The 11,000-nt window shown below is 33.4% G+C and overlaps 1 protein-coding gene across 1 annotated transcript; it reads left to right on the plus strand.

The window, feature by feature from the left end:
• The first annotated feature begins 64 nt into the window (after positions 1-64).
• Positions 65-571, plus strand: LOC111622479 (zinc finger protein 175-like). The gene has a single exon (XM_023364872.1). The coding sequence runs from the start codon at positions 65-67 to the stop codon at positions 569-571; it is 507 nt and encodes a 168-aa protein (XP_023220640.1).
• Positions 572-11,000: the final 10,429 nt, after the last annotated feature.

Below are 11,000 nucleotides of genomic sequence, written 5' to 3' on the forward strand. Positions count from 1 at the left end.
TTAGTTGTTATTCGTTTAATTTATTCGTTAAATAGAATAGTAAATGAAAAGTAAGCGTTAGATTATGAATCGAAGACTACGAAGGCTACGTCGCGTGCACTTCCGGTCGAGCTGGGAAAATTCTACAGACGGTTCCGGATGCGAGGAAGAGGACGAAAAGAACAAAGAAAACACGGGATGGCCCCCAATCGTTTTACGCGACGTGACGGTCAATTTAGGAGTAAAAGTGGATTACCACGAACATTTCGATTTTTGCACGAAGGATCAATATTCCGGTTATAAACTGACGAAGATCACGGTCGACTTGGGCGAGAGAGTGGATAGCAACTGGAAAGGCGGCATCAAGGCAGCCAAGATTCAAAAGGTGACGAAAAGACGTTCGGGCAGAAAACAAAGAACTTACCCGTGCAAAAATTGTTCAAAGTCCTTCTCGTCCAAGAATCACTTGGAAATTCATCTGGCCGATCACAGAAGCGAACGATATATTTGCGGAGTTTGTGGTTTGAGATTTCCTCTCAAAAGAAGAGTCGACACTCACATGGCCGAACACCAACAGACCGTCAATAAATAATTGCGTTTTCTTAACTGTGGTGCCCGAATTGAGCGTAAGTCGCCGACGAATATTTTGTATTTTCTGCACGTACAAAATGTCGACACGTTTCTATCGTTTATAAGTGATTGGCAGGCCGGTTTGGGCACTCGCGTCCAATTCGTTTATGTCGAATTTAATTATTTTTACAAATAAATTATAGTAGAGGGAATTATTTTATAAATAGATTATATTTAATCCGAAACTTTATGTATACTAAATTAATATTAGTTATATATTTAAAATTTTTACATATACAAATTCACACATGGAAAATTTTGTTCATTCTGATGTCTAAAATTTACTGTTGAAGTATTCTGTCATTGTCATAAGTAATAATATCAGATTGTATTTCAGTATTGGATTAGTTAAGTTATAATGAATACATTTTTATTTGAAATATTTTTAATGCAAAGATTTCATCAGATTATTTATTTTTTAAACTAAATGTAAATTTAATAGTTTTAGATTTTATAAATTTAATTTTAATGTTTAGTTTTTATAGTCCCGTTTACTTTTGACTGGATGGCCGGTCAGTCAAGGTGGCAGCCAACCGCTCTGGGGGACCCGGGATCGAATCATCCCCAGGAATATTTTCTGGGGGTGGTCCGTCTGGATATGCGGGTCCCGACCCTCACCACCCGGCCGCCCCATTGTGAGCCTGGCCGAATCAATATTCGGCCAGGCTCTCGATGAAGCGGCATTAAAAAAAGTCTTTTAGCGTTCAAAGGCGGAAAGAGTAAAAAAGTAAAAAACCGATTCGCAGGAAATGCATGACACTTCAGATAATATCGAATCACATATATATATATATACATTTGGTTAAGTATAAACTTCATTTATTTATAACAATTACATTCTCAAAAGTCTTACGACAAAGGATTTCCTTCCCCCTAATTAATATTTGAACCCCAAATACAATACATAAACACAAACAACAACGATTGACGAATAAATTAGTATACAATAAAAATAATTAAAAATACAGTTAAAAGTATATGAATAAAATATAATAATAAAAAAGTAAAGAATTATATGATATTCGTTTACATGCTTTTTGAAATACAATAATCGGTGTGTAATAGGTATTCAGATTCTGTTATATTCTTTCATATTCGATAAAATAAAAAGATTTTTTAGATAGGGATAATCAAAAAACGTTACAAAACAACAACAAAAAAATTTTTTAAAAAAAGAAAAAGGAAATTCAAAACAAACGTTATATTTTAAATTGATCAATGCCACGTAAATATTCTATTATGTGTGTGGGGGATACGATTTTGTTCATCCTGTTTGAAGCTTAATAACGCTTGTGCTTTAGAAACTCGTTGCACACTTTCTGAAATTTTCCAGGGAAGTTTGTTTATTACGGGGATTAATGCTATTTTGGTGGTTACAGGTCGAGGGGATGGGGAGATAATGGGGGTTGCGTGTATTTTCAATAGGGTCGGACTTAATGACGATTTTACTTGTTATTAGCATTTATATTTTTCTTTATAAAACTCATTCGTGCTTTCAAAATTAAGGTTTTTGCCGTTTTATAATAGATAAATATGTAAAAAGTATTTAAAATAATATATGATAAAAGATAACGCCACCAAAATTTTAAAGGTTGCCGGGAAAGTTGAGCAATTCGTTGCTGGCTTTTTTTTAAATTGTTTTGTGCAATAAAAATTTACAATTTTTTTACGAAAATTTAGTTAACTAGGTTGTAAGTATTTTAACACATAATTTAAACTTACTTAAAATTAAAACAACGTTTATATTAATTTAAATTTTTGTAAAATAACGAAAAACTTACGTAAAATAATACTTTATTTATCAAAAAGTGTAATTTTGCAAACGAAATTTCCCTATAAAGAATTTTTTTTGGGGTAAATAAAAAATATCCGCCAAATCGTATGCTCGCTAAATGTGCAAAAATTTTTGTTTTTGTCGCCCATTTTGAATCGCCGAGTTGTCGTGTACCCTGCTGGACAAACAGGTGATTCGTGTACCAAGCGGGCCAGCGCGATATTTCATCATGCTATAATAATTTTTAAATAATAGCATGATGCAATTTAAAACTTACGAACTGTTATTTTAGGAATTTTCCTTTTAATATTTTCGGATTGCGGTTGGCGCGGATAAGGGGGAACTGCAAATAAATAATTATGCGCGGTATTTCATGTTTAGAAAAACGGTAAAAATTGATAAATAGATTATTTGAAAATTGTTTTCTAGTTGGTTTATGAAATACTCAAATGATTGATTATCTTATAAGAGAGTAATTGGTGATTATTTTTGTTATAATTTATTCTTATAACCTTCCTAATATCATTTTACATAATTTATAGAGTAAAAGGTGGTATTATGGAACACTGCGGGTATTATGGAACCACTCCATTTCGAACTGATAATAAAGGCGAACTGTAACGGATTGTCGCTGAACTGAACTAGGCAGACATCCAAAGCAAGGGAAAAACCCGTTTCACTTCAGTTAAACAGTTGTCCGTAGTGAATCAGCAAATTTGTGTTTTTAAAAATTCGAAAGTTTTGAATGCTAAGTGAATTTAATTATTTTTAAAATATAAATCGTGTAGTTGTAGGTTCACTGGTGCATGTATTCCGTTCCAGAGACTTAGGGGTACATATTAATCTGTGTGATGTTCACGTTTTTTAAAATTTGGTCTTGACAGACATTCAAGATGGCGATGCGTGAAATACGGACCCCATTGGTGCTTTTAATATGGAACCTAACTCCTCTGGGAACTCAAATCCTCCGAACTCTCTTTGCAAGCAGACATTCGTCCGGAGCAATTTGTGAAAAAGCCACTAGATAGAAAGCCAATTCTTCCTGAGAATATCGAAAAACAGCTGCTGGAATATATATTATTGCTAGAGGTCATATTTTTCTATTATAAAAGCATTTTTTAGATAAAATACATTGGAGTAAATAATTTTGTAATTATTTAACATTCTTTGTACTTTCCTATTTGTTTTTGGATATATTAAAGCATTTTTTGAGAACATACATTAGAGTTCCATATTACCACCCGGTTTTCCCTAAGCCTTCTAACTTTTTGTACAGAAGCCTTCAAAAACCATACTTATAGTTACACTAGCGAAAGATCCAATTAGGAACATTTAGTTTAATAGTTACCAGTACTTTTCGCACAAAAAATGTAGGTGTAGTTATGATACCTTGTTTACAATTCACTAAAATGAAAATGGGATTCCATAATACCACCTTCTTCTCTATAATTTGTAAATATTATAATATATTCTTACTAGAAATTCTCCTGTCAAGAATGACGGAATTTTTTTTATGAGAAAGTAAAGATTGAAAAGTTGATAAGAGTAGAGATGCAGCCCTTGACAAAGCCATTCTTACTCCATGTTGCTCAAGTCGGACTTCACTGCCTTCGGGATTCTTATTCTTTTAGATCTAGAATTTACTTGACCAATTCTACTCTTACGCTTTCTCCTAGGTATTTTTTTACAAAATGGCGAGTCTTTTTAATTCCACATTGATAAAACAAAGATGAATTGTATGTACTGTACAGTACGTGTTAGATGAGCGATAACCGATCCGAAATCGATAAAACGTTTATTCTATTGCTAATATTGATATTTCCGCAAAATAAATAGCCTATACTTTCAGTCAGAACATTAAACGAATGTAACCAAAATTTCGACTGGATTGGACAAATATTGCAGGAGTTATAAGGAATTCACACACAGACGACGGCTTTTATATTAGTAATTACATAGACACGAGGGTTCTCATTTTTCAGTTTTAGTATTGGAATACTATGATATTCATTATACCAATAATCCTATGGAATTTTTAATAATTATTTCTGCAGTGAGTTTCTCGTTTGGTTGTTATCATGTTCTCTCTTCGGATTTGGTTTGATTTATTCGTATACGGCAAAACGATACTGCTTCAGCAAATTGCCCATATTTCTATTTATCTGTAATCTACATTTAAAAATTTTGATTCAAAATACATGTATAATTCGTCGTTAGAGTAACGTTCTGCTAACTCTTCTGAACATAACGATTCTCATCAAATCACCTGATTTAAATGGAGGGGCCTGACTTGTATACTATCAGATATGATATGGAATTGTTGGGCATTGTCGAATTCCAGCCAGTGCCCTGTTGTGCTAGCCTGTATGTATGAAAATTGATAAGACTGGCGATAGAAGCAGCATCCAGCTTTGAAACGACGCTCAAACAGCAACATTTAAAACAACACTATCCATTATGCACATACTCATATAACACATGCTAAACTGCTTCAGTACGGAAAGTAGTTTAACATTAGTTTTCAAATGTTAGGAAGAAGATCACTTTCGATCATTATTTTCGATGATTTCTACGTTAGTTTTAAAAATAATTTTTGTAGTCGTATCAATCTGATAACGACATTTTTTGTATATGTAAGAATTAGCTGAAGAAAACTATTTCGAAATTTTATCTAAAAGCTGACTGTAAACTTATTTAGTTTCGTTATAGTGGTAATATTACAAGTCATTTAGGCTTGGAAACGTTATCGATTGTTTTAATTTAAACATGGTAACGTTATCGGTTGCCATGTCTTTCGTAATCATAATGTATTAATATCAATATTTAGACAGTTTTTCAATAAAGATTGATTAAATTTCATAACAGTCTGATTAGTACCAGGGACTTCATTGTAAATTAAAGTGTGCCAGGGCATTAATCGGCGAAGCGAGTTTGAATCGCCATTGTCTATAGCAGGTGTGGCCAAACTTTTATCTCTTAGGGGCTACTTTTTTGGTAAAATATAGTCTGCGGGCGACTATGAATATGGGCAAACAATTTTAGGATTTTTATATGCACATGCGTTAACATTCATGTGCATTGTTCATCAGGATAAATACAAACAGTATGGGTACGTTGCACAGACAGTCTATTATTTTAAGAATAAATTATCGAATTAAGATTTTTAAACATCAATTTAAGTGAAAGCAAATTGTTCAACTTTGGCTTCGCGGGCTACTTTCAAAACCTTTGCGGTCGACCGGTCGACCGCGGTCTACGTGTTAGCCATCCCTGGTGTATAGAGACGCCAACCGTCTAGAGTTTTGTATTGGCAAAGCGCCACAAAGTTGCCCTTTGCCATACAAAACTCTGCAGATGTTTGCAAAACGGCTTAAATGCGCCAAAAATGGCCTATTCCAGTGTTCTCTAATCTGTGGGGCGTGTGCAAGGGGGCGCGCAGCTTTTACCAAACTATCAGTTTTTAATACAACAAACAAACAAACAAACAAAAAGAATTCAAATCGACGTCGAGAAAATGAATCAGCAAAACGGTTATGCCTAATTCACCACCCTCGTCCAAACGACTCGGGTAGGAATGCTAAAAATCTATCCAAACTCTTGCCGAAACGTCTCGACAAGAGTCGAGCCCCCGTAGAACAATATACTTTATTTAATAAGATATATTGTTTTGTAGGCCATTAAATAAATTATAAAGACAGTATTTATGAAATCAGACTGTTACGAAAATTGAGGGGAGCAACAATTTTTTTTTTTCTTTTTTTTTTGTAAAAGAGGGGACGGAGGTTTTTTTTTGTAAAAGAGGGGACGGAGGTACAGAAAGTTTGGAAACCACTCAAGAAATAATTTTCTCGGTGTTTTTGGTAGAGATATATAGTCTAAAGTCAACCTAGATATTTGTAAAGTACAAGAATTTATCCTGTTTAAAAAGTACCAGAGCGGCGCTCTGGTAAGCACTGGCACAACTACAACGCTGGATTAAATGGTAATGTGATGAAATCTTGGTCGAATGCTACATGCAGTTCATGAAACGATTTTAGAACTCTCGTTGAATTTAATATTTAAAAATAATGATATATTACAATAAGCTTTTAAAAATAAGCGTAAGGTTTTCTAAATACTATTTGCATTACTTACGAGAATAATACAATTACATTTTAAATAAAGCCTTCGACGATTTAGCGGAGTTTACATTATCGATATAATTTTGTCTAAATTGGAGGAATGACAAGATTTTCACAAGGGAAAAAACAATACCGAATAAAGACTCGGTCTATCAATTCATAACGTTAAAACAATAATTTATTAAGTCGCAAAGGACAAAATTAAAGACCGAAATACGATACTCTGAACAAAGTTTTGTTCCTCCAATGTAGATGAGTAATCTGAATTTCCTGATTATCTGAACTGACGATTAACTAATTGAGCTGAAAAATATTTTCGGCGAAATTTATCGACAACGTTTTCGAGGTTTTCTTTATAAATCTCACCTTTCATAGATTCTGTACATTTGAAAATCTCTAATTATGTTTTAGAAAAAAATTCTGAAATTTAGAACAAAATAATTAGCTCAGTTCAAATATTTGGAAGTACTGAACAGAACTGAGGAATTGACAGGCAATCTGCAAGCCAGCTGAGATATGTCGCAGCAAAACTATATTTAAAATTAAATTGCATCTGAAATAATAACAGATGCGCAGTATGAAGGATGTATTTTCAATTATATATTATTAATATTTAAAATTAAATTGCATCTGAAATAATAACAGATGCGCAGTATGAAGGATGTATTTTCAATTATATATTATTAAAATGTAAACATTCGAATAAAAACTATATTCAATTGAAATGCAAAGAAACATTTAAAAAAGTATGGTGATATACTGAACTGGATGTAAAACCACAATAAAAACTGAAATTTATCAGTAACCAAAAACTAAACTAAATCGTATATGTTGCGTGACAGACAATTTCTCCTGACGTTGTCAATTTAGGCAGGCATGCCATTCCTATAACATGGTATCTAACTTGAAAAATTCAGAAGCTTTATGAAAATTATTTTATTTTTTGGAGCTTTTACTTTCCTGTCTGTTATAAAACATAAAACAGAAATTTTGATTCCTGGCAGAGTTATTTCTATACATGGGACATTGACGCTATTAAGTTATGATAATTAAAGGTCAAGGGAGTGGGGAGATCGAGGGGAGTCCTGTGTCATATCTACAATGTCGCTCTGCTAGTTATAGGAAAGCATAGTTTTTGTAAACTCATCTCTATCCTTAAAATTGAGCCTTTTGTCTATTTATAATAATTAATAATATAAAATTACTTTCAAATAAAATCTCACAGATGGTGTCACACAATTTTAACTTTGAACTAGCTGGTAATATCAATGACATACTGGCAAGAGCGCTAGACTCAGAGTACAGTAGGTAGGTCAACCTACGCCTTCGTGCCTGAAGTTGGCCTTACTCCGGTGAGTTGTAATTGGCTAACGACGCAAATACTGACCAGCCACGGGAAGTTTCCCCATTTCAAGTCCAAGTTTGGACAAGGAGATGGTAGCTGCTCCCGTGGTTGTCCTCGCGGTGACGCGAGACACTACGTACTGTACTTGACTGTCCTCCGAGGATTTTCGCCGAGGGGCTGACCAAGTCGACTGGCCCAAGCCACCTGAATAAGTACTTCAAGCGCTAGCAGCTAGTAAAGGAAACTTAAAGGAATTGATGGAAATGATCATAGATCTTTTTGATCTATAAGTCTAGAGGACGCGCTAGGCCGGGTCCCCCTTCTTGTAGGGAAGGAGACGCTGCTGTCCGAAAGTATAATAAAAGTTAAGCACTAGTTAAGCTAAAGTTTTGTGGATGTAGTGCAGAACATGCTGCACATTGTATAAAAGTTATGCCAGGTTAGAGGGCTGGGAGCCCGAAAGATGTACTCGGTGGCCCAGCTACAGGTGTTCCTATCTACTATGTCAGGTATCCGACTAGTTGATGATTAAAGCATAGTTTCTTTAACCCTGTGGTGCTATTAGGCGGGGCGGGGCAGAGTTCGCTTTACGAGGCTAGCTGGTAACTTACAAGGAGACAGCCAGATGTTCGGATCTTCGATTTCAACGAAACTTGGTGAGTATGTAGCTCTAAACACAAACATCTCCTAGTCCAAATAATAGGACTCACTTCTCAAGCGTTTCCGAAAAACGGGCCTCTGAACATTGAGTATTTAGCTTTCAAGTCTTCAGAAGTTCCACTTCTTGTAAAGGCTGTAACCGAGTGGATAAGACTAGGCAGTGCAGCTACACCATATAGATTAGCGCCATCGCATTCTAGCATTAAATTATTTTATTATTTTATCGTATTATTAACATCATTATTACTATTACTATTCCTCATGTTTAAAGTTTATAAAACAAATTAAAAATCGTGACATCATTCCTGTTTAGTAAAAACGAAGTCTCTATAGATTTAATTCTTTTATGTCGTTTAACAAAATTTTTATTTCTTCATATTAATTTTCAAATATGATTGTATTGTTATACTTGAAGTGTAACAAACATGAGTGCATGAGGAAATTGTCCGTAACTTTAACAATTAAACAAAAAAATGCATTACCCTATTTTGATATCAGATTTGTTTTTTTGTCCATTTGCAGTAAGTCTGAAGCTTATTCGGTAGTATTGACATAGTATGTAATCAGGAACGAAAATATGTAAAAATAAATATGAAGATATAAAAATTTTATTTAACGACATCCAAGTGTTAAATCTACAGAAACCTTGTTTCACTAAACAAGAAATGATGTCACAATCTCCTGTTTTATAAGCTTTAAACGTGAGGAATAACAATAGTAATAATAATGTTAATGATATGGTAAAATAATAAAATAATTTTGTTATATATTAAAAAAACTAAAATTGCGAAGGCTCGAACCTATATCATGTAGTTCTTGCGCCTATCATCTTATCCACTCCGATACCGAAATTACCAGAAAAAAAAGCTTGCAAAAACATATAAGCTAAATACTTAAGTTTCAGAGGCACGTTTTTCGGAAACGCTTGAGAAGTGGGCCCTATTATTTAGACAAGGAGCTGTCTGTGTTTAAGGCTACGTGCTCGCCAAGATTTGTTCGAATCGGAGACCCGAATTCGTCTCCTTAGTGTTTTTTAAACTTTAATGGAAAAATTTATTATAACTCAACAAAATTACTCTTATTGTTTAAATTGTATATTGTAGTATAATTGAAAATTATCTTCCTGGTTCTCTTAACATGTCGAGCAAGTGCCAATGTCATTTTTTTTTTCATTTTAAAAGTGACGCGCTTCACTTTCAAAATGCAAAAACGTGGTGTTATTTTGAAAAACACCTTTCCTTTATCCCTTTATTTTCAAAATTAATAAAAACTGTTTGTGCGGTATTACGGTAATTACGGATTCAAATACTGCACTTTTTTTCTTTTTTATAAATGCGCGAAAACTCTTAAATTCTAATTAAAACACAATTGGATGAAGTAATAATAATTTGTTAAAAAAGCTAATTATTTTTAATACCGTGTATCATTAGCACAATTATAGGGAAAACACAATTTAACTGTACATCGAGTTTTGATTGAAGCAATTGATGTTTCTTGTGGTTCCTAAGACTCGCCTGTGGATGTCTTTTTAGAAACTTGTGAAGTCATTTCCATCTTGTTGCTTCGTCGGATTTAGAAAATGGATACTGTAGAACAGTGGTGCCTAAATTATTGTCCTCTGTACAATGTACTCCGGCCGCAAGAAGCATTAATCACAGATTAAAAAACTTAATACTTCTATGAAATATGCAATTTCCAAATATGCTTTACTCGCTCTCGATTATTTCAAGTCAAAGAAAGAAATGCTTCATATAATTTTTACATGTAGCGACGTACTGTACATACTGTAAATCGAATGGACTATGCGTTCTTAGAAAAATATTTTTTTATGTAAATATTTGGGAACGTACAAAAATGTTGCTAACGAGGTCAACCCACGACTTTTGTGCAATTTGATCTGCATTTGGCACTTGTTACCACGAATCATTCTTGAATACTATTTGAAAAGTTATCCTTATAATATTTTGTTTTAGTTAAATCACTCTCCATATGTAAACAATACAAAATGAGGGCTGTATTTGGGTTATTATCTTTCGTCTTCACTTAGAGTGAAAACTTGTTATCTGAATTGACAAAAACTATGTCACAAGTAGGTTACTGATTAATTAAAAATTTTTTTAGTCAGTCACGATCTGATTTTTTTACTCTTTCCTCCCTGAGGGCCCTTTTAAACCATAATCATCATTTAAATCGTGCAATACAAATAAAGCTGCATACGGTTTAAAAGAGAACCAAAGCGACTATTCCATTGTATGCCTAAATAATTGAGATGAAATCATTAATTAAGATGAAATGATACAATTAACACCATAGTTACACGGAAATAACTGTAATGAACGATCATAGTTATTTCAGCGTAACGACTATTTACAAAATAATTTTGCTTTATAAAATTGTTATTATAAAAAACAAAGAAAAAAAATAATAGAAAAACCTCAGGAGTGGTAAATATCTCAACTATCCCTATGACTGCCCTTGATTTCAATATCGT

The sequence above is a fragment of the Centruroides sculpturatus genome, unplaced genomic scaffold (genome assembly GCF_000671375.1).
Source record: "Centruroides sculpturatus isolate CEXI.00-Female unplaced genomic scaffold, Cexi_2.0 scaffold150, whole genome shotgun sequence".
Classification (NCBI taxonomy): Eukaryota; Metazoa; Arthropoda; class Arachnida; order Scorpiones; family Buthidae; genus Centruroides; species Centruroides sculpturatus.

Coding starts and splice junctions, on each gene's coding strand:
- LOC111622479 (XM_023364872.1), top strand. CDS start 65: ATGAATCGAAGACTACGAAGGCTACGTCGCGTGCACTTCCGGTCGAGC.